This window comes from Pinus tabuliformis, chromosome 4_1 (genome assembly GCF_031772625.1).
Source record: "Pinus tabuliformis cultivar Carrire ecotype Pingquan chromosome 4_1, CPIR1, whole genome shotgun sequence".
NCBI classification, from domain to species: Eukaryota; Viridiplantae; Streptophyta; class Pinopsida; order Pinales; family Pinaceae; genus Pinus; species Pinus tabuliformis.
In genome coordinates, this window is record NC_142303.1 from 864,466,000 (window position 1) to 864,491,399 (window position 25,400).

At 38.2% G+C, this 25,400-nt stretch overlaps 1 protein-coding gene across 2 annotated transcripts in view; it reads left to right on the forward strand.

The window, feature by feature from the left end:
- Positions 1-652: 652 nt before the first annotated feature.
- Positions 653-25,400, forward strand: part of LOC149178935 (uncharacterized) — a 39,620-nt gene continuing 14,872 nt past the window's right edge. Inside the window, exon 1 of one of the 2 annotated variants that reach the window (XR_016258884.1) lies at positions 653-1,477. Coding sequence is in view for 1 of the 2 variants with exons in the window: in XM_089423745.1 (XP_089279871.1) it covers positions 933-1,364 (432 nt within the window). In the remaining variant the exon portion in view is untranslated. Of the gene's footprint in view, positions 1,563-25,400 lie in introns of those variants that run through there. The other variant, XM_089423745.1, reaches the window with a different exon arrangement.

Consider the following 25,400-nt stretch of genomic DNA (forward strand, 5'->3'; position numbering starts at 1 on the left):
GATATTATTTTTATAAAGACTAAACATCCTACTATACAACAAACATGCATGGAAACCATGTGCAGTGTTAACACTAACGTACATCCCTAACATGTAAAGCATTCAACGTCTTGTAAATGGATGTTCAATGTTCGCCATGTTATTTACACTGTATATGCTTTTATCAAGCTAGATCAATTTGGAGACGTTATTAAATTGCATTTCCTATTTTAATTTAATAATAAAAGAAACGCAACTAAAAACAAGAGTTTCGAATGAAGCTTTATTCTGTCCTCATCAATGACGAAGAAACAATAAAATTACGAGTATGAAGAGAATGTAAAACACTACCCCTTTTACTTTGGTGGGGCAATGGTGGTGTGAAAATGACGTGTAGTCCATCATAGAATGCGTGTTGATCAATATACGTCTTTGAATTGTTTACAGAGCATGAGTTCATCATGCTCGCTTCACACCCATACGTCAGCCATGACGCAAAAATCTTGAAACTTTTAATGGCCCGCGTTTGATGGTAGCGCAGCCAGTCTCTTCCGATTCTCGCTCATCGTCCGGCCGACTTGACTGTAATTAATTGTTAATTGCGTCAGCATATTTATAGCAGCGTGTCGCGACAATAGTAGTAAAAAGTTGGGCCACTGGTTTCCTTGAAGGACCGAGATTCTCCGTCCCTATGGAATTAATAACTCGGGGAGGCCCCTTTCACTGCCGTGTTCAACAGGTTAACAGCCTTTATTGGTTTTCTACTCGTGGCAAGTGGGACGTTCCCGTTTGGTTTCACAGGAAGGAATCATATTTTCAACTTTCTGTCTCTATATTCAGAGGTTCTGAGATCGACTCCCACCCCCATATTTTCAACATTCTGCCCCTGTATTCAGAGGTTCTGAGATCGACTCGCACCCCCACCGCTGCTGCTGGAGTGCAAGGAAACCGCGATGAAGCGCCCTCTGGAACCATCGTTACCATGGATTACGAATAGAGAGGAGCCGGAGGACGATTCCCTCGATCCCATTCCGAAGCGGCCCTGCACGGGCGGCGACGGCGATAGCTTCGAAGAGTTCTTCGCTCTGCTCCAACGAATCGAGGCCACACACAGATACTGCCTCAGGACTCGTAATCGCTTCAACCGCGAAGGGCCCGCTGCAAAGTGTGCCGAAGCCGCCAAGGCGTCCTGGCACCCGTCCTTCGAGTGGGAGGATTTCTCAAGCCGCGGGACTGGAACGCGCGACGTCGAGCCCCACGATGGGCAGGTTTTGGTGAAAGAAATAGTTCGCCCTGCGAGTAACAATGTAAAAGCCAGTCCGAATCCGGACCTGGAAAGCCTGGATCTCAATAATTTTCCGGCGGGGTCGCCGCTGTTTGAGTAGGTATTAGGGTCTACACAGATAAAGTGACAGTACGTGATTTACTGGTCGACCCATTACCATGGCCAAAGACTGTGACATCCTAAAGTACGGAGACAGATTTAGCGTAGCTTTAAGTACGTATGTAATCTCTGATACCTGCCGGTTCATAGACGTTTTGAAATATTTGCATGTTCATTGTCTTCAGTTCCGCCGTTTCTATTTTTCAAATTGTATAAACGATGCATGTATCTATGTAATTATGGGGCGATTCCTATATCCAATCCTATAGGAAAGTTATTGAGTCTTGACATGCGTCGGAGATAGTCAGATATAAAAGTCAGATATAACAAGCGTGCCGTGATGGCTAGAGAGAAAAAAAAAACGGCAGTGTTATATGGGGCTATCTCCCGCTCATGTCAGGCGCAATAACTTTCCTATGGGTTTGGAAATAGGAACTGTTTAATTATGGCTAATGTGAAGAAAACTAAAGTTATGGGCAAGAGCTAACGGGCATACCATTGGGCATTAAATGCCTGGCTACATCGCTCCCCATAGCTGTTTAACACGCGCTTATTTTTTATTTATCTATCACCACGCGCTTATTTTTTATTTATCTATCACCACGCGCGTGTTAAACAGCTATTGAAGGCGCATGTAACGGAGCATTTGATGCCAATGGTATGCCCGTTAGAGTTATCTGCAAAATCATCATATTTTAATTTACCGAAGACTGCATCTACAAATTTCTGTTTTTTTTTACGTTTTATTGTGCTTACTCGATTAGCTTTTGTGTTACGTTTAGTATTTTACGTTTTATTGTGCTTACTCGATTAGCTTTTGTGTTACGTTTAGTATTTTTCCTGGAGAAATATTTTGCAAAGAAAATGTTTTGAATGTAAAAATGTTTTGAAATGGTTGGTTTAAATTTTGTTATTACACTATATTAATTTTATAGTTTGGTGACTAATTTGTTTTTTTATTAGATAGATTTATATGTTTTGACCTATTAATTATTATGATATTTATAAAATAATTATATAAAATATAAATTTGTTAACCGATGATGTTTTGAAGTTATTGATACTTAAACCAAACTTTCATTCCCATTAAAATAAAATTATAATTTGTATGATCAGAATAATCCAAGTAGTACAAAAGAGCTAAATTTGGATTTTGTAATATGTATGAATTGAGTATTTTGTATGGTATGGTATTATAGGAGATTTATATATTATAAAAAAATTATTATTAATTTTATTTGAAAAGAAAGGGAAAAAAACTATTACGTTTGTAGGGTCGATTTTAAATGTCAGTCACTGTTTATTGCATCTATTACGGCCATAAGAATTCGATATCCAAGTTATTAAAGTTTGTAATACTTTGACGAAATCATTGGATCTTTTATTCAATCACTGCAAATGTCAGTCTCTGCCATTAAGTTCATCATGAAAAAAGAGGTCAATGGTTGCCTCCCTTTCTTGGATATTCTTATATCTAAGAACAAGGACGGGTCTCTCTCCCACTTAGTGTTCCGGAAGAAAACGCATATTGAGTAGTGTCTTCATTCCGATTCCCATCATTTCCCTGCTCAAAAGATGGGTGTTCTTCACACCCTTGCTACTCGTGCCCTTAGGATTTCTGATAATGAGAGCTTCAATAAGGAGAGATCTCATCTCCTTAATGTCTTTGTGGAGAATGGCTATAGTAGGCGCCTAGGCCAGAAGGCTTTCCTTAAAGCCTCTAAAAATTTGTTAATTAAAAAAGAACCTAAAGAGCGCCGACTAGGTGTCCATCTTCCCTATGTCCAGGGAACCACGGACAAGATTGCTCGGATCCTTAAGAGGTATGATATTCCCTCAACCTTTAGGCCCCTCAACACCATTCGTAAATCCCTCCGATCGGTGAAAGATCCCGTTGACCCTAAGGACATGAAGGGTGTCTACTTGATCCCTTGTTGTGTGGACCCCTTATATCGGGGAAATAGGGCGCTCCATCCATCAGAGGATCAGCGAACATGCAGCTGACCTAAGACATGGGAGAACCAAGTCTTCAGCGTTAGCAGAGCATGCTGAGAAGACCAAGCATCAGGTTTGTATAGAGGAGGCCAAGGTTATTGCCAAAGTTGCTCAGTTCCATCATCGTAAATTCAGGGAAGCTATTGAAATTGAAAGAAGGCCTAACAATCTCAATAGAGATGACGACTGGAAGATCAGTAGCTGTTGGATCCCTGCCCTTTCTTCCTAGTCTTTCTTTTCCTTCCCCCTTTTTTCCTTTTCGAGCTTTCGTTGTTCCCCTTGGAGCCTTGTCTTTTCCTTCCTCCTAGGGTTTCCCCTTCTTGCTCTGTGGTTTTCTTTTGGTCCTTTTCCTGACCTTCTCCTTCTTTTTAATTTGTGTCGCTCTTTATTTTTATTTTTTCCTGATAAATATTAATAGTTAAAATCTTTATTTTATTAAATAACCCCCATTTTTTATTATTATTCTTCCTTCAGGTATATATATATATAAATTTATTATTATTATTATTAATATTTATTTTTATTTATTTATTTATTTTTACTTTTATTTTTTATTTTATTTTAATGATTTTATTTATTTATTAATTATTTTCTTTGTTTAACTGAATAATATTTTATTCTAATATATTTATTTATTAGTTTATTTATTTATTATTATTACTATTTTTTTTTCATCTAGCTTTAAACTTAACCTCTTATTTAATAAAAATAATTTTTTTATAATTTTAATAGTTATATACTAATATTTATAGTTTCTATTTATCTATTAAATAGTTAATACTTTTAACGATTTATTAAACTACCAACTTAATTAAATTTACTTTATACATTTAATTTATATATAAGTAAAGTCTCTTATTTACGTTTAATTTATAACTAGTTTGTTTGACCCTGGTTACTTTATACATTTAATTTATATATAAATAAAGTCCCTTATTTACGTAGTTGGATGGTGGTATACAATTAAAATATATATATATATATATATATATATATATATATACACGCTACCCAGAGTTATATATACACTCCAATACTATGCTTTACTATGCACTGCGCAGAGTTTTCAATGTTCATCACTCTTTTCAACAATAATTAGAGTGATATCGACCGCAACGAATCATATCTTATGTGTTCTGAGTTCTAAATATATGGGTTTGGATTCTGGGGTAAGGTAGTAAATTACACAAATATTAATGAAAATGTAATAAGCTAATAAATTGGTTTATTATTTTTTCTGAATGAAAATCACAAAATATATAATTGATTTCGGTGACAGGTATGGTCTTCACATGTTTTTGTGGTCCAATTCCGGGAACACTTTATATTTCTGAAGGCTTGACTCGTAATTTCTTCAAACTAAAAAAAATAAAATTTATTATTTTTCATTTTACTTATTTAGCAAGATATCTATAGATAAAATGAAATGACAGTAAATAACCAGATATTTAATAAATAAGATAAATCACAATAAGCTAATCTTTAATTAGTTCACTGAATCATGTTTAATATTTGCTAATAACATTTACTATATCACGTTATTAACTTTTGTTAATACCTCAACATTGAAATGCCAGTTGAAGAGAAGAGAAAGGGATTCAGACGTGCCCATTGTTGTTGGTGGTGGGAAGGGAAAAGCAGGAATTATTGGGCAAATTAGCAATAAACATCAACATTGAAATGCCAGTTGAAGAGAAAGGGATTCAGAGGTCCCCACTGTTGTTGTTGATCGGAAAGGAAAAGCAGGAACTGTTGGGCAAATTAAACAATAATCATTCATTTTCTTTCTAATTTGAAAAAGAAACGGATAGCGATCCGAATTATATCAGTTAAGGTAACATTGCTATTTATATCAGTTAAGGTAACATTGCTATATAAATGGTGGGGGCACTAGCCCAGCAAGGACAGATTGGATAACTCATCTTTAGGTTGGGTTATCCAAAAAAAAATTATATATATATATTTATTGTGGCCACCCTCATGGCCACCATCATTTTATATATATATATTTTGCGGCAACCATTGTCAACTTAGTATTTCAAATTGAAAATGGAATCTTTAATGATCCATGTGGACAACTTGTGTCATTAATTTTCTGTAGAGCTTCTTTACACGTGTTTTTATATTTCTGGGAAATTCACATAGTCGAACTGTATGTATTAATACTTATAATATGTTTCAGAATTATAAGAAGTTTCGGTCAAATATAATTGGATTAAGAAATTAATAAGAGGTGAAGGCAGTAGTTTAATTATCTTGCAAATTTACTCTGAAAATTATAGATTCTCTTAAGATTGGCCCGGAGTTGGACGTCATCCGCTGGGCAACTCCCAAAAGTCATTCAGCCTAGTGAAGTTAGAGTGTCCGTATGAGGTTGACGTGCCAGGAACTCCATCCGTCGGCATCGAGTTAATAGACGGTGGCAGCTTGGTGAGGAAGGCTTGCTGCCAAACCAGAAAATTCAAACCTCAGGGAGTGTGCAACCAAAACACCATAATATGCAAAAACCTGAAACCATTCTCCAACCTCATTCGTTCTCCAGGAAGCTACTCAGTTCATTCTCGGCGCGTGCATCTCAAACTGTTGACGACCCTGAAATCCTCAATCTTAGCGCGCACATTCAGGTTCTCCATATTTCTATTGGTAATAGAACTCAAGGTAGTTGCGGTGATATTCTGTGTTAGACACGTTATATTCTATATGATATTCTACAAGTTAGTCTGGAATGATAAATTTAGCACACATGCTGTAGGGCATCCCAATGGGCATTTCGGTATGATATACAATAATAAAATGGGAGCTCCTAATAGAATGTATCGAAATGATATGATACGATGCCCTTCACGTTGCTCTGAAACTGCTTTACCATCTCGACTCCTTTGATTTCATCACATATGCATGGACTTGTCACTGTGGGAAGCTAATCTGGCTTTAGTTCTAAGTTTTAACTTCAGTAAATTTGCAAGACTAAACAAAATTAGACCAAACTGGCTTTGGGAAGTGGTCTACAGCCATAGTTTTGTTTTGTTTTGTTTTTTTTTTTTTTTTTTTGACAAAAGCGGTTATTTTTTATTTGGAAATCGGCAAAACAGCTACCGTGGATTTAAGCACTGATACACTTTAGATCCTTGTTACATTCACTAGGGACAATAGAATTGGGATTTGAAAGGCCTGCTGAAAGAATTACATTGTAGCTGCAAAAAGAGGGTTGAAGGAGGACTTGATTTGATCCAGAATGGCGCATTGTAGTTCCACTGCTTTTGCGTTTGCATAGCAGAGACCCACTGCGCCAGAGTGCCGGTTCAATCTGGGAATCACTGCATTTTCTTTTTGAATTGACTGGCAGAATGCTATGATGCGATCAAGGATTCAACGATCAGCAAACAGAGAATAGCAGATTTGAAATTCTATCAATGCGGATAGATAAACGATATGGGGTCCGGGTGCAACTCAGAAATTGCAATCGGGGAAAGGCGGGGGGTGGCCCGTCGCAAAGGGATGCGATGGGTCCGGAAGCGAAATGCCAATAGATTGCAGAGAATGAATGGTCGTGTCCGGGCTCTTGTCGCGCATTGCATATCGCAATCACGAATGGGTTTGCAGAATTGCGATGGGGTGGATGTGAAAGGCAATAAACTGGGATAATGTATGGTCGGGTCCGAGCACACATCGCGCATCGCAAATCGCAGAGGCGGATGGTTAATGCTTTGGAGATTTGCGATGGGGGCCAGGGGGGTCGAAAGCGAAATGCCAAAACACTGCAATGAATGTATGGTCAGGTCCGGGCTCTCGTCGTGCATCGCATATCGTGATCGCGAATGGGTTAGCTGAATTGCGATGCGGTTAATGCTTTGGAGATTTGCCATGGCCGGACGCGAAGAGACATGAAATATAATAAATAAAAGAGGCCCTCGCTGCTTAGCAGAGGCAGCTCAAGAGGAATGATCCCGAAGCTTTGGACAACGAAATACATAGGCCCAGACATCTCCAGAGTTAAGGACTGCTACAGTCCGAATCAACCTCATTGACTAACAGGGATCTCCTACTCCGGATAGAGGCTAGGTTTGCTGCCAGATTCGCCTATGAGTTTAACTTTCTCAGCGCATGATAGAAGGATATTTTTTGAAACTTTGGCAACATTAGTCTAATTTTTTTGAGGATGGGGGCTAAATTCACCTGAGAAGGGATCTTTTGAGAGTTCATAGCCTGAATAATTAGTCTGGAGTCTCCAAAGACTGAGATGGAGAGGAGATTCCTCTAAAGAGCCAGATTTAGACCTTGCCACAGAGCAAGAGCCTCCGCTCTGTTGTTTGTTTCATGCCCCAGACCCCAAGCAAAGCGCAGCTCAGTTGAGCAATCTAGGCTTAAGATAATTCCACCTCCACTCGCCTTTCCTGGGTCGCCTTTAGAGGCCCCGTCGAAGAAAAGGCAGTGGTCATCCAAAGCAGATCTCCATTTGATGAATTCCTGTTCCTCTAGACGGATTTCCCAATGAGAAAAGGCTTTAGCGAGAGGAATGGGTTTATTCTAATGATTAGGAACAAGCTCTTTTAACCATTGATCTTCCTCGCTGTCCAGAGTCGTGCCATTTCTTATGTTGGGTTTGGTTTCTAAAGCTTCCCCCAACAGGGCTTTGATCTTAGTGATAATTCTGACCGGATTGCAACTCTCCTCCCTAAAAATTCTGTTGTTCCTTTCTAGCCACAGTGTCCAGCATGTGAATTTGGGAATCCACATCCAACCAGTCTTGAGGAGATTTTTTTTGAAGAGACAGAAGGGGGATAACTTGGCCCAGTTTCGAAGAAGGTCCTGAATATTTTCTGGAAGCTCTATATTGTCAGGTCCTAACATCAGGACACCCCTCCAAACTTCTTGAGCAAAGGGGCACAATAAGAACAGGTGATTAGTCGTTTCTTCGTCCGAAACACAAAAAGGACATCTGGAGGGACCTGCCATTCCACGCTTCCTCAGGTTAACTCCAGTGGGGATACTATTATGCGCCATAGTCCAGCAAAAAAAGTCAATTTTGGGGAGAGCAGGAAAAGACCAGATGAATTTCCATTGAGTTGGCTCTGGGGGGACGCTAGGGATAGCCATCAAACTTTTGTAACCTTCTGCTGCTGAGTAAGATCCTGAAAGATAACCCCACCCTCTTTTGTCCTTAGAAGAGGCCTTTAGGGGGGATTTTCCTTGGAGCAGATCCAACAATAACTTGGCTTCACCATCCAGCTAATGAGGGACCTCCCCCAAATTCCGACCATCCCATAGACTTTCTGCATCATTTGTCCAATTGGTGATGTCCCAAAGGGTTTCCAGATTGCTGGCCTGAAGCCAAACTCTAATATTTTCCAGATTTGCCATCTGATTCAAGGGCTGATCTCCAAGAATAGAGTCTTCCCAGATTTTTATTTTTTTCCCATTACCTAGGATCGAATAAAGCTTATGACTGAACTATTTCGTCGCTGTGAGACAGAGTTTGAAAACTGGAGATCCTTTGGATGTTCTAGGAGGTTGGTCCAAACACCTCAAACGCTGCCCATGAAAATATTTTTTCCACAGAACTCTCTTGCTCCAACTAGGATTCCCGGAGACAATGTTCCCGCATTTGTAGACCTCCTTCTAAGAGTGGCTTCTTAATAGTGTCCCAATTAACTAAATGAAGCCTTCTTTCATTATTTTTCCCTCCCTCCCACAGAAATCTTCTAAGGAGACCGTCCACTTTACTGATAAAGGTTTTAGGAGCTAGTAGAACAGAATTCTGATAAACCGGGAGACTTATGAGAATAGATTTCATTAGGATTACCTTCCCAGCATTATTTAACCATGAGGCTCCCCAAGCTTGTATTTTGAGTTTTAGCTTATCTAGCAGGTGCATCAAGTGAGCTACTTTAGGATTTGATTTGAAGATTGGGATCCCAAGATACTTAAATGACTCCCAGGTCAGGTTTCTTTCCATTTCTAAAAGCCTTGCTATGTCTGTCAAATCCTTGGTCAAGCAGTTCCAGCGGAAGATCGTGCTTTTTAGATAGTTAATCTTGCTACCCGAGACCTCCTTGTAAATGTCCAGCTCCTTCTTGAAGGTTCTAGCAGAATTTATGCTAGCTCCTCCTAGTAATAAAGTATCATCAGCAAACTAGGCATGATTTATGTCTTTAACATTTTGAGCCATTCTCAGGCCTGGCATAGTATGGATCTGTTGACAGTGGTCTAGCTAGAAGTTGAGCACCGAAGCTTGAATGGCGTAAAGAAGCGGGGACAAAGGGAAACCTTGTCTTAGCCCCCTCGAGGCTTGGAAGAATTCCGTTGGGCGACTATTAACCAGAGGCGCTATCCAAGGGGAGGCAATGCAGGGTTTCACCCAAGTTATGAGAGTTTTTGAGAAGTCAAATTTCCCCATCACAGAGAACAGGAAATCATGTCTCACCCTGTCAAAGGTATTTGTCAAATCTAGCTTAATTATCATGCCTTTCTCTTTTCGGAGATAGCTTGAATGAATTGCTTCTTGCACCAGCACAATATTGTCAAGAATCTTTCTCCCTTTTATGAATCCTCCTTGGTTTTCAGGGATGATGAGCGGCATAATTTTCTTAAGACGGTTGGCTATTATTTTTGTAATCAGCTTATAACTTGTATTACACAAAGAGATGGGCCTGAATCTGCTAAAATCGATGGCACCTTTGTCTTTGGAATCAAAGCAAGGAAGGTCGAGTTAGTGCTGCCTCCAATCTTGGTACAGGTCTGAGATTTACGGATCATTCTCAGAAGATATTTTTTGATTATGGCCGAGCAAGTCAGATAGAACCTTGTTGTAAACCCATCAGGGCCCGGGGCTTTATCCGGGTCCATGCAATCCAGAGCATTTTTAATCTCATTCATACTGATCGGAGCAGTCAGCATGATATTGTCGGAATCATGAACACAGTGAGGAATAAGATCAATTGGATAGGCGTGAGAATCGATAGGAGGGTCTTCCGGTGCAGAATAAAGATCTTTGAAGAAGGAGTGGGCTACTCGCTTTATGCCTTCAGAATCTTTAACCACTTTGTTTCGATATTGAATTTAACTTATTGTTTTGAAGTGCTTGCGTGCTTCAGCTTGCTTATGGAAGTAGCTTGTATTTTTGTCTCCGGCCTGTAACCAAAGATTTCTGGGCTTCTGTCTCCAGAACTCTTCGTCTTCCCTACTTGCTCTATGGAGATCTTTTTGCAGCTCTATTTATTTTTGAAGAAGGGTTTGCATTACATCGGAATTCTCCATTTTTAATTGGTGGCCTGCTAAACTGTCATGCATCTCCTTTCTTTTGGCGGTTGGCGTTTTCAACCTTTTAGCCCACACCTTGAGCTCCCTTTTGAGTCTCCTCATTTTTTCTTCCCACACAAAGAAAGTGGATCCTTGAACTTGCCGTTTCCAGACCTCGGAGACCACCTCTTGGAATCCTTCTTGATGAATCCATAGAGAATTGAATCTAAAGGGAATGGGGCCAACATTTCCATCCAAGGATAGCTCAAGCAGAATGGGTTTATGGTCAGAGGTGTAGTTCGGCAAAATTTTAGAGGTGGCCATTAGACCACAAGTCAAGAAGGGGGATTGGACCAAAAATCTGTCCAGACGAGCAGCAATGTGGCTTGGGCCTAACCTTTTGTTTGACCAGGTGAATTTCCCAGTTGTGGGCTTGATATCCTCCAAATCCCAATCTAGAATGAGGTCTTCAACCCATTCTCTAGCCGGGTCCCTAACCAGCGAACCCCCCTTTTTCTCTTTTGCAGCTAGCGTAACATTCAGATCACCTGCAATAATAATATTTTCTAGATTGTGCAAGAAAAGATAGGACTGGAGCAAAGTCCCAACAATTTTTTTTCTTAGAGTGTAAATCCGGAGCATAAAGATTGAACATACTTACTTGGTGGCCAGATTCTTTATGGAGGAGCTTAGTGAGAAGCCAATGGGGGCGACCTTCTTCGTGAATCAGATCATATTTGGAGCTGTCCCAAAAGGAGGCAATCCCTCCAGAGGTGCCTTTGACGTTGACTGCCCTCCCTTGGCCTTTATGCAAGAAAACTTTTCTTGCTTGGAGGAGTAGAAGGTCCTCCAATTTTGTCTCTTGGATGAGAAGGATTTCAAGCGAGTACATCCTCACAACGTCTTTTAGTGCTTCTTCTTTCAATTTGCTGCCTAATCCTCTGCAATTCCAGGAGACGTATTTCATTATTTACTAGCTTGGGAGGTTGTGGCTCCTTTTGGAGCCTTACCATGCTTGTGCCTAGATCTGGTATTCATCATTCCTTTGAGAGTTTTCTGAGAGCCTTGGAGGACATCTAGATAAGTTTTCTCCTCTCTTTGTTTCTTCTTGGACTTTCGACCCCTGGCTGACTTGATAGGAGTGACTTGCGAGCTGTCTGAATCTGAGATTCCATCTTATGAATCTCCCTCAGAATCGGAGCCTAGTTTGATGTGCTCCTCGTTTTCTTCTTTTTCCCCTTGTTCATCCTCTGTTGGAGGAAGAGATGACTTTGCTTCAGCTTCTTTCACTTTCTTCGATGGGTCTTCTCGATCCTCTTGGATCCCAATGGCATCTGTCTTCTCCCCAGAGGAAGAACCCTCTTTAGGAACTTCTTTGGCTTTTGGTTTGAGGTGGGGCTTCACCAATGGCCCTGAATTTTTCTTTTTCTCAGTTAGTTTTGGGACTGCTTTGCCCTCTTTGATTTCTTTCCATCCTTCTTCGTCAGCGTTGTCCCTAGTTGGAGCTTTTGGGCAGTTTCTTTGGAAGTGTCCATGTTCGTGACAGGTTCTGCATTTGAATGGCAACTGCTCATAATCCAGTTTTTGATAGTGATGCCATTCTCCGACTGTAAGGTTTACTGCTTCGGGCAGTCCAGCTTCCACATCGACTTCCACGCAGATTCTTGCGTAGGTATATTGGCCCTTGTTGTCTGCTTTGTCAATGAATCGGCCGAGACCATTTCCAATCTTCTATAATGTGTGATAGCTCTAGCAATGGATCGGAAGATTGAGAAGTCGGTCCCAAACTGGAACCTCTTTAGGGGAATCGATTGAGGGATCGAAGTCGGGGGTCCACTTATTAAGATATAGACCCTGATTTCCCATAAAATACGAACCGTTTCTGAAAACTAGCTCTAGGTATTCTTTGGATGTGAACTCGAAAATGAAATATCCTCTGTCGATAGCATAGCAGATCACATTGTTTTCCAGCTGGGGCCTCCAGTTGCATTGGATCCATTCATCTATTGTTTTTGTTGATGGCCAGCGTCCCATAAATTGTCCTACCAACCCTCTGTCAACCAGGGCTAGGGCGATTTTTATCGGTTGGTCTTCTGGTAGGGCGATCTCAGGAATTTCCTCCAGCTTTTTGATGAATTTCGGGACTTCTGGAGTCAAGCGTTTCTTCCCGTTCTTCGAAAGCAGCCTTCTGAAAGCTTCATATGAAGCGATAGGCGGGGTGGGAGAGGGCTCCCCACCCCCATGTGCACTCATGGCAGCGGCACGCTCTGTGCCAGCAGAAGCACTGACCAGAGAAGGAGGGGCCAGAGCCTAATTGCGGGGGTGCTGGGAGAGGAGGTTGAGAGCCCAACAGTAGGGGCTGCCAGGCAGGAGGCCTGCGGAGGGCCGCAGGAGTTGAGGAAGCAGGGGCGTAGGAGCTCCAGAGCAGAATGCGCGAGAGATAGTTACCATATATGGCTAAACCTAGATTAAGTTCAAGTTTGGCTGGACCCTGAACCTTTCAGAGTGGCTGAACCAATCTAGACCAAACCTTTGAACCTCAAGTAAATATAAGAAAAAAAAAACAAAATATTTAAATTGATAAACAAAAGGAAAAACTACATTAGAGACATGTTGCACCCCCATGTCATATTCTTTCACTTTTATAAGCTAAAAGCACTTTTTACGAGGAAATATCTCCTTTTTGAATTTTTCTTTTGCATGCTTACTTATTTTTTTCCAGTGACGGTTAGAACTTCTGAGTAATATGTATAATTTTATATGTTTTATATTTCTGGGGTTTTCCCCTAACCTTTCAAACTATTTTTGAAATCTCAAACATTTCCAATCCTCTCATGAACCTGTTAAACTTATCAAGCTTGGTAACTATGTTTTGAAGGATCCCATTCCCCTTTATCTCTTTTTCATTGTAGTTGGGCATCAATAGATTGATAAACAAGTTAAAAACATTTAGGGACGAAAGGGGTTAAAATATCAGGGACCAGATATAGAGCATTCGACTTACAATTTGTTAATGATACTCTCAGCAATTTAAAATCATTAAACTTGGAACACTTGCTGGGAATTCACTTAAAGAATTCAACAGATAAAATTGATGAGGAAAAATCTAGGATATCTTCAAATTCAAGCAAATATAAGTAGAATATTAAATTGTGTGAAAGAATTTTTCCATGCTAAACATTTGGGAGTGTCCCTGATTGATAATTTGACAAAACTTTTCAAATAGGAGAATATAGCTTTAAATAACGGAGTTAAAGCATTCAAAACTTCCCTATCAATATCATCCAGCAAGCTATACCAACCTACATCTTTTCAAGGAATACCTGCAATGTTGCTATTTCATTGAAAAAAATGGTAGGGTCACGCTTATCAATATCATATAGCAAGCTATACCCACCTACATCTTTTCAAGGAATACTTGCAATGTTGCTACCTCATCGAAAAAAGACCTTATGTGGTATGCTCAAGAAACATCATTCCTAACCACCTACATCTTTTCAAGGAATACGTGCAACGTTGCTACTTCATTGAAAATATACCTTATGTGGTATGCTCACGAAACATCCTTCGTGGTTAATGAACAATCCAACCATAACTACGATGAACTTAACGTCAAAAGAATACTAGACCCAACAAGCTCATAAGTGTAGGTTGTGTTTTTAACTCTATACCAAAGGCACATTAGGAAAACATGATATATATACGAGTAAAAGAAATGGTAGTAGGTGTTTTCTTCATGGATGTTTTCTCTATAAATATTATTTTTTATCTATTGTATGACCATCATCCATTCACATGTTTTTTATCATTTATTTGCTTTAGTTATTTTTTTTGGAATGGATAGTTTTATTGCTAACATGTTTTTATATAGGATATTTCTTTGATGCCCTTGAATATTATATGAAAGTTCAAAATGGACAAGCCAAGAAAATGATAGCATACATCAAAGAAAAAATGACCACCTCTATCCAAGATTTAGTTTGCATTGAATTAAATCAAAATAGTAATAGTATTGATTGAGTTGTTTTAATTCCTTCACATACAATTTTTGATTTTATCTAAGAAGGAAGCAAATTCCATTGTTCCATGTAATTTTATACTGAGAAGGAAGAAAGAATGAGGGCAACGAGGTACCATTGCATTGGAATATGAACTATAACTATTTTAAAAATACATTGTCAAGATCATTTGAAACCACGTCTATATTTCTTTGTATGTACTATCATTTCAAAAATTTTGGTGTAGATATCATTGTTCATTTGGCTCAGAGGACAAAAGAGGAAATTGTTTAGCCAAACGAAGGACTTCATTTGGCGCAAAGAATAGAAGAGTAGATCTTTCATCTAAACGAAGGACCTCGTTTGTGCAGAAGAGGGGTTGCCAATGTCATTTTATTGCGAAGGTTATGAATAAAGTTTTTCATAGAACAATACTAACTTTCAATATATATGAACATGAAAACGGGGAAGGTTGGCCTTGTCATGGTCAACATAACAGTTCACGTGAGATCATGACCTTGCATAGGCCAAAGCTTTCAAGGGGCATTGTTGTGTATGTAGAGAGTTGTTTCCTTTTGGGAGTGCATTTTGATATAGTGTATAGAACTCAAATTAAGAAACATGTTGACATTGATGCAGAACTAGGGATAGAAATTTCTTCTTATTCAGGAAATATATTGTAAATATATATACACGTTGGTGAAGGGAAATGATCAACTTCACAAAAATGATGAAATGAGTGTAAATATTTGGTAGGAAAACACCAGAAAAGATTTTTTTCTACCAAAATTCCAATGTGGTGGAGGTTCCTTTTATAATAGGGATTCAAACAAAGTGGAAGTGAGAGACAATGGTCAATTTATCGCACAATAGCTTAATAGCCGTGGATTCAACATTTAATACAAATAAATATGAGTTAAGTCAGATGTCAATAATTGGTTGAATATACTTATTTAAGTTATAGACATTCAATATGATTAATAACTTGTATTTTGACTTTATGCAACGTTGAATATGACAGTGTTACTTATATACACTCGTGGCATTTGATGAAAAACAAAGCGAGGTGCTAGTTGCATGGGTCATAGCGTTATCAAACACATAAGATGATATAGCATTATGGTTGGAGCAGCTCATGCACAAGTGTTTCCAAATCCGTCCTTATTGGAAAACCAATGCCTTCATAGTCACTGATGCTTTGACTGAAATCACTGCGTTGAAGTAACTTTAACAGTGATGATATAATCGAACTTGCATTTATTCTAAAACTATCATACTAAAATGCATTACATATGGCAAAAGGATCATAGGTTGTGATGTGATCTTATGTGTTTTGGATATACAAAGGGCTTGGTTAAAAAATGTCAATCGGTTGGCCACTAGTTCTATAAAAGCTAATGAGATGTTTAGTGAGTTAAGTTTCATCATGAAACACACTCTCAATATTGAAGTGAATGATGCAATCAATCAATTTTTTTTATCAAATTTTTAGGTGAAGAGAATATCTTAGACTATTTCCACAAGAATTCGGTCACTGGAGCTAAGATTCGTAAATAAAAAAACTTTTCGTTTTATATGCGTTTTTGTATTCTATAAAGGTGATATATTGGGACTAACATAATTCTATTTGCAATTAGGAATGTGGGTGAAAGTTTGTTGGAAGTTTCCTTATACAAATTAGAAGACCAATAATGTTGTTGAGAGTTACCATTGCTATTTAAAAACAACATTTCTATCTCATAGAATAAAAAAATTGTGCCCGCGGGATGGAATCATTGTTGCATATGCTCTTAACAACAATTGAACTTTGTTATTGGTTCAAGGAAATATTAAAAGAATAAGTATTTTTAAACAACTACTAGAGAGAAGAAACTTGAATCCTCAATCGAGAGAGCAAGAAAAATTTTGGATAGTAATAGTTGTCCTCATGTGAGCATAACCCATGCTTATTAGGTGAGAAGTGAGACAGATCGAAGTAAAAAATACCTTGTCACATGGTATCGCACGGATTTTATAAGGTGTGAATGTCCATGGTCTATTCATGGAAACATTTTCAAACATGCGATAAATATTAATTGGTTGTATTTCCATTCAGATAATTCAAATCCATTACTTCATTAACATGCAGAGGATAACATATTCAATGACCCTCCTGAGATCAATATAAAACCCCAAAACCATGATGTAGATGTTGATGATACTCTTATGGCCACAAATATTGTTGATGTAGATGCTGAGACACTTCATTTGGCAAGAGAGTGGGTTTTTAAGCCATTTACACCTCATTTAATTAGATAACCCTTACTACTTTGATGAAGACAAACCAATTGATTGATCTGGTTAAAAAAATGTTGGATGAAGCAAAAAATTTGCACATTATAGATTTGGACTTCACACTTGGATTAGGCTCTATTGATTCATCTTTGAAGAGGACGAAGAGTTTCCTTAGCCCTACAAAGAAACAAAGAAATAGAAAAAATGGTTTGAAAATTGATTTAAATATTGATCCATCAGAATATGAACCATTTCAGTTTCAATACCTCAATAGACGAGGACATCCTCGATCAAATAATGCCATGTCTATGGTGATGGGCTTCCAAATTAGACATAAATTAGTCCCATCTCACCATCCTTAAGCACATTAAACCTCTCTTTTTTCATTAGATGACATATTTTTAACTTTAATAATTCATTAGGAAGGTTTAGTGATAATTATATATTTGTGCATAATATTATTTATTTTTGTAAAATATTAGACAAATTATGAAGAATTGGAGAAAGAGATAATCTAGGGACTTAGTCCCTGTGACAAGAGGATCAAAATTGGATAATAAATGAAGAAGATACTGTGAAATTATTGCACAAATTCTTGAGCTTTGGTGATTGAGAAAATCTATGAATGTGTTCTCTGTCATTTAGTGTAGATTCATAGTGTTAGGAACGAGATCCACTGTTTGAGGGATTTCAGAGGGGAAATCTTCCTCAAGATTCAATGGGAATTCCTCCCCATCAATTTTTATAACTACAAATTCGAATTTTCATCTATGAGCATGTATTTACAAGTCTTCTTGTAGAGAAAACTTGTTATTTAACATCTCTGCTTTCATTTTTAGTAAGGATGTATTTGGATTGATTCAAATAAGTAAGTTTGTTTCCATTTTTATATTCTAAAGCTTGGTTTCCTTGATAAGGATCTTAGTTTCCTTGGACTTGGCCATCCGAGGAGCCTCAAATCCCTCTTGTACAATTTGTTTGTTTCTTTTGAATGACTTTTTCACTTATATTTCTTATTTCTACATTTACTATTCATGAGTCTTTTGATGTATGTTACGTTGGTTAAATGATTGAAGTGAGTTTTTTTTAAGGTTATTTATAGATTCAAAAGCATGATGCATCCTTATAACCACTTTGAAAATTTATATTCCTCATTGAGCTACTTCGATTGGTCTACTAGTTCACAAATCTAAAATTTTTGGAGATCCCTTGTAGCAAAATAACAATGATTTTTTGTTAGCTTTTTGAACATGTTAAGAGTTTCATTTGAGTTGATTCCACTCGTATTGTGTCATAAAAACATCCAATTTAATAAAATAAATTACCCCACAACATTTTCACTTGATTAGGTTAGAAATTTGGTCGGATAACTAGCTCACTAGTTCTTGAATTTCTTGTTTTTAGTGTAGTAATTTTCTGCTATTTTTAGCGCGTCTTAATAGTGATAATTTGGAGTGACTCCACTTGGAATTGAGAATGAAGACATCCTATTTAATAAAAAAAAATCCCCATCCAATTTTCATTTTATTTACTTGGGCATTCGACAAGTTATCTCGCTCCTGTAGCAAAATAGGGCCTCTTATAGTACTCCTCTAGCACGTGTAAACTTAACGAGATGGGCTCCAAAAGCTTGATTTTTGTCTCTTAGGCTGAATAATGACCCCTACGCTCTAAAACCATGATTGAGGAAGACCTAAGACTTTTTAATCATTACCTCTTTTCTATTGAAATTCATCTCTGCAGTTTGGATTAATGGATAGATTCATGACTTGAAGAACATAATGGTGTTTTTCATGATTACTTTATGAAGCACTTTGTGAACTCTATTAAAAAAAATCTATCTTGAATGAAATTATTAAAGAATTATTTCATTTTCTTCATACATCTTAAGTTATCTTTCCCATTTCCAACATTGTTATTTTTATTGCATAGACTAGGTTTCTTTTTTATGTAACATTTGCACTCTGCAAATAGATTAATGTCTACATTTCTAGAAATAGAATTAAAATTTACATTCATGCAAAGTATAATAGTCTTTCCTTTCAGCAAAACTAACTAGGATTTCCTCTCTCCAAAAGTAATTATGTTTCCTTTTTTCAAATAGAGTAACATTTTCATTTCTAGAATTAGTTTAGGCTTGGATTTCATGGAATTCACTCCATTGCATCAAATCAACGAAAGGAGGACACATTTCATTCTACACATATATTGCCGACACCTCTTAAGTTTGTATGGACCCCGCGTTCATAATTTTAGTTGGTAGCCTTGAGATTTATAGCATCCTGTTGCAATACTGAGGCTCATTACTTTTTGGCGTTGTTGTTGGGGAGGTGTCAAAGTATGCATTGTTTTCTTGCCTAGTTGATTAATTTAATCTACTTTTTGCAAAAACACACAAGAAATTCATTAGACATCTTTCATTTCAAAAATAGAAAATTGCATTGTATTAGTGTTTTCATTCGAAAAAATAATAAAAACAAAAAAAAACCTTCAGTACCACACTGTCCACTTAATCACATGGTGCAGTAAGAGCGACATCACCATCCACTTTTGTAGGTAGAAGAAGAGGAGGTGACAGAGAAGGTAAGAGAAATGGATGGATATGATGACAATGAGGAAGATCCTCTTGGGTTTCCAATTCAAGATACTGATAGAAATATTCATATGAAAAACATCCCTCCATATTTCCTTCCCAACTTCCATGATATGAGCTCAGAGGATTCATAAACCTTTCTATTTGAATTTGAAATCCTTTGTAGATAATCCAAAAGGATCTCTAAAAAGTACTAGTGGCATGGTAAAAATGCTCAAAGTTCAAAGTGACAGAATCGTGATAAAATTAGCATCAGATCAAAGTGCTCATTATCCTGATTCCAACGATGTAAACAACACTTGAATCCAAGCTCATATGAAGAAGTTAGAGCAAGTCAAAGTTTGGGTTTGACTTGGACAAGTAGCAGGAGAAAATGACGTGGTAGAACTCTTCAGTGAATAGGGAAGCGCCAAGTGGCAGCTGCCATTGGCCCAGAATTTCACTAATCGCAAAATCCAAAATTGTGTGATTAAGGAATCGGCCTGGGCGGAGTAAGGTTGCAATTGTGATTAGGCAATCGTAGATCGAAGACAGGCCAACGGTTTTACAAATCGGCCCAAGCAAGGAAGGGTGTGATGCGATGATTGCAATCACACATCGCAAGGGGAAGTGTGCTACATAATCGATCCCCAATAGTAAGGGTTGCTATTGCGATATCGCAATCGCATATTGCACAATGTCGTGTTTGTAAACAGTAAGACCCGCTAGTTCCGCTGATTACGATATGCCAATGTTTCTAGATGAGATATGGTATAATGTGTGGTTTTGAAAACTCATCGGGTCTGCCAAATCACACATCACACATAGCACAACGCAGTGGACCATATGGAGGATATCGCAATCGCATATCGCACAATGTCGTGTTTGTAAACAGTAATACCCGCTAGTTCCACTGATTGTGATACGCCGATGTTTCCAGATGAGATATGGTATAGAGTGTGGTTTTGAAAACTTATCGGGTCTGCCAAATCGCACATCACACATAGCATAACGCAGTGGACCATATGGAGGATCACCCCTGGTCTGACTGATTTTGATTTGCATTGGGTTATTGGCGTTGATAGACTATGGTCGCCGATGGTAAAGCCGTCGGGTTTAAGAGTACACCTATTTATCCCTGGCTTGAGTTTTAATGTGAAAATGGTATGTGAAGAGTGTTGATGGCGGTTTTTATATGTTTGACAGGTTTGTTACCTGCATACTATTCACAACCCGAGAATCTCTGTTGGAAACGCTTGCCTGCTAGACTTGTCATCTGTTGGGAATTGTCCGGGATTGAGGAATCAGCCGACCAAGTATATATATATATATGGGATTGTCCACACAGAAAAAGGGGGGACTGGTTTAGGAGTTGAGAAAATCATTGTACGTAGTAGTAACCCGACCTGACAGCTCGCTGGAACCTTGCCTTGAGAAGTAGGGAGGCTCCGAGAGGGTGCAAAAGCTTCATTTCTTCTAATTGGGTGTTCAGATAGGTGATTTTACACGTTTTTTTTCCAGGATTTTAGTGGTACAGTCTGTTTATGAATTTGGTCTCTCCATTCTTCATCCATCTTCCATCTTGGAGGTATAAGGATTGTAAATGAATTTTGCTTGTACTTTTATCTCTTTTTATGCCACTTAATGAATGAACATCTCTCCACTATTGAGTACGGCCTGAAGATGTAGTCCAAATTGGATGAACTCCGTAATCAAATATTTTTGTCATGGTTTCATGCTTATTTTCTTGTTTCCACATTGTTTTATGTGCTTTTAAGTTATATGGTTAATAAGCTCTGTTTCATGTAATTTTGATGCATTTATAAGTAAAATATCTGGGATCAAGTTTGATATCAAAGCAGGTCTTTATTGATGCGAATTTCACAAGTATATGCTAACTCGGAAAAAGCTGCGAAAAGCCAAAGGAAAGCTTGAGTCCTTTGATCCCGAAGTAGGGCGTGCACAAAGAAGAAGAAACATGGAAAATGAAGAAGCTCATTGGGAAGATGAACAAAATTTCTCTAAGGTATTCTACAATATGGCAGAGAAAGTGGACAAGTTGTTTTCAGAGTATGAGAAGGCACTTGGGCATGAGAAGTAAGATGTCGATGACAATAGATCAGAAAATAATGAAGGTGGTGGAGAAGAGCCTCCTCCCTCTACTTTTTCAAGTAATAGTTCTCATCACTCTAATCAGGGTTCCAAACACAAATATAGGAAACCATTCTTCAAGCTAGATGTAAAGTTTGTCCTGCTCATCTACAATGGAGAGTATAGTGCAGAAAATTTTTATAATTGGATAAGATGGATAGAGGTCTATTACTGGATTCAATAGATCAAAAAAGATGAGGCAAAGGTCTAGTTAACATCTCTTCGGCTGAGTGGCATTGCGCTCATTTGGTGCGAGAGAAAGTTGCAGAAGGGTAGCAAAAATTCATGTAACCTTCTTTCCTCTTGATCCAATCTTATTTCTACATTGAAAGACCAATTTTACCCTTTGGGTTATAAAAAAGGCACTAATGGGATGGCAATATCTAAGGCAAGGTAAAAGAAAAAATGTGCAAAGCTTCAATGAAGAATTTCGGAAACAAGCATTGAATTTGGGCACATCATTAGATTCTCCTGACACTGTAACTAAGTATGTTGGTGTGCTAGGTAGTTACATAAGACACTCACTGTTATTGTTTGAGCCTACTACGATTGATGTGGCCAACATAAAGGTCATTCATCTTGAAAGCCGAAGAAAGAATGACAGAGATGATCAGGCCAAGAAAACATCGTTCAACCCTTAGCATGGAAAATTCCAGAAGAAAGGCAAGGGGAAGGATAAGAAGATCGTCGCAGCCAAGAAAGGGGATGGAGCAATGCCACCTTGCACTCATTGCAAGAGACAAGGTCATGATGAGGACCACTATTGGAAGCCACATCTAGAGCTAAGACCAAAGAGATTCAGCGGAAAGGGAAAGCAAAAGACAGTGGCAACAACGCAACTGGACCTTGTATCAGATTCCGATGAAGAGACATTGATGACAACCGTGGGTGCAAGAGGTACTCTTTCTGTTAGTAATAATTCTGATTCAATTGCAAGTACTAGTTCTTTGAATGAGCCCGTAAGTAATGAAAAAAAGAGAATTTAATTATTCCACATTAGGGTTATTATAAAACACACAAAGGTGGAAACTTTGTTCAATTGAGCTTCCCAAGAAATTTTAATCTTAGAGTCCTTAGTGAAAAAGTTAGGCCTCGAAATTAAGCCTCATCCGAGCCCATACCCGCTTGGTTGGGTAAGCGATAAAGAAAAATTACAACTAACCAAGAAGTGTAGGGCCATATTTGTTATTTTTTCCAAATTAGTTGATGAGGTAGAGGTAGATGTTGTGCTTTTGGATATCTATGGAATTATCTTGGGAAGTCTGTATTTGTATGAGAAAAAGGAAGTTTTCTTTTGGCATGAAAATAAATACCACCTCACGAAGGACGGGGTAGAATATATAGTCAAATCTCATCATACGAAAGTTAGTGCTATCCTTGTAAGTGCAGGACAGATGAAATGACTAGTTAATTCCATTAAATGGTGCCTGCTCATGGTGGTGAGAGTGAAAGAGGCCAAGACAGCTAACGCTTTCAAATGTTGTGATCCTGATCATAAGAAATAATTGTTAGAAATTATTTCTAACTATGATGGATTGTTTCAGGAACCGAGAGGATTACCCCCAAAACAAGAAATCCAACATGAGATCCATTTATAATAGGCTCCTCATCTACCGAATATTTGCGTGTACAGGATGGCTTCTATCGAGATGGAGGAGATCAAGAAACAAGTGTAGGAATTGCTAAGTCAAGGGGTCATCAGATCGAGTTCTTCTCCATGCGTCTCACTGATCGTGTTGGTGCCAAAGAGAGATGACACATGGAGAATGTTCGAAGACTACATGATGTTAAACAAAATTACGACGAAGAATCAATGCCATCTCCGTAGCATTGATGAATTATTAGATTAGTTGAAAAATGTTGTCTATTTTACAAAAATGGATTTGTGTAGTGGATATCACTAGGTTAAAGTTGCAGAAAAATAAATTTTGAACACTGCATTCAAAATCCAGAAGGGGTTGTTCGAATGGATGTTGATGCCATTCGGACTGTGTAATGATTCGACAACGTTTATGAGGTTAATGAATGATTTGTTTAAGCCTTTTCTTGATAATTTTGTGCTTGTATATCTGAACGATATTCTTGTTTATAGTAGGACATGGGATGAACATGTAAGTCATGCGAGGAAAGTGCTTAATGTTCCGAAAATGAAAACCTGTATGTAAATCTATCAAACTGTGAGTTTGGGAAGACCTATCTGGTTTATTTAGGTCACATAGTCAGTAATGGGTAATTTAAAATAGACCCCTCTAAAGTAGATGCGATTATGAAATGTCCTGAGCCCAAAAATGTTACAAAGGTACGAAGCTTTTTTGGTGTGGTACAATATTAGATAAGGTTCATTGCGAACTTCTCTATCATCGCATCCCGCTTACACGCATTAACAAGTGTGAAGTAGACCTTTCAGTGGGGAGGAAAGCAACAGATATATTTCAACACACTAGAAGAGAAGATCAACACAACACTAGTGTTAGCATTACCAGACCTTCAACAACCTTTTGAGATTTAAACAGATGCCAGTGGATATGCCATGAGCGCTATATTGATGCAGCAAAGGAGTTGTACGCCTTGGTTCAGAGTGTAAAGAAGTGGAAACACTACCTGATTGGCAAGGAGATCATCATCCATACGGATCATCAGCCCTTGCAATACCTTCTGTCGTAGACCAAGCTTCAACAATCCCGTAACTTCAGATGCATGGGATTCCTCCAGCGATTTCATCTGGTAATAAAGTAGAAGAAGGGCGCTAGGAACAAAGTAGAAGATATGATTTCTCTCCCTCCTATATATGCATCTGTAGTTTTCAAAATGCCTTTTTATCATTAGAAAGTTATGTTGAAAAATATGCTAATGATGATGATTTTAAAGATATTTATGCAAAAATGACTCGTGGATCGCATGTGGACAATTATTATTTGCAGGGAAAACTATTGTATCACCTAGGAAAACCATGCATACCCATTGATGAGAGGGTACATGTAATCCGAGAGGCTCATACCTCTTTTGTGTTTGGTCATTTTAGGGTTGAAAAAAATTGTGTCATTTACAAAGGTTTTGTTTTTGGCCTCATTTGAAAAACATTGTGACCCGTTTTGTAAAGGGTTGTGTGTTGTGTTCTATTTCAAAGCCCTCTAATAGAAAACTTGTACTCTACACATCACTCCTAATTCCGAATTGACCATGGGAAAGTGTGTCTATGGATTTTGTAGGTGGTTTTCCTATGTCTAGGAAAGGTCACGACTATTTTTATGTCGTCATGGATCGTTTTAGTAAAATGTGTATTTTAATGCCTTGTAAAAAGCAAGTCACTGCTGAGGAGACTGCTTATCTTTTATTTCATCATGTCTAGGTCCATTTTGGGTTGCCCATACCTATTGTGTTAGACTGAGACTCTTGCTTTCTTGGAGAGTTCTAGACCAGGTTGTGGAGAATGATGGACACCAAGATGAAAATAAGTACGACATTTCATCAACACTCTGATGGAAGGATAGAGGCCATCAATGGCATCGTGGTACACTTGTTACGAGGCTATTGTGGAAGACATTGATGTTGTGGGATGAACAACTTCCTTATGTGCAACATGCATACAATTGAGCAGTGCATTCATGCACATAGAGCTCAACGTTCGAGACCTATTTTGGTTATCTACCAAATGGCCCCTTAGACATGGTATTTGGGAAAGATGAAGATGGGAATGGATGAGATGATAGGGAAAAAGCACAAAATTTTATTCAGCAAATACAGGCGATTCATCAGGCAGTATAGGAGTAGTTGGAGAAGAGTCAGGATTGGTATAAAGCTAGACATG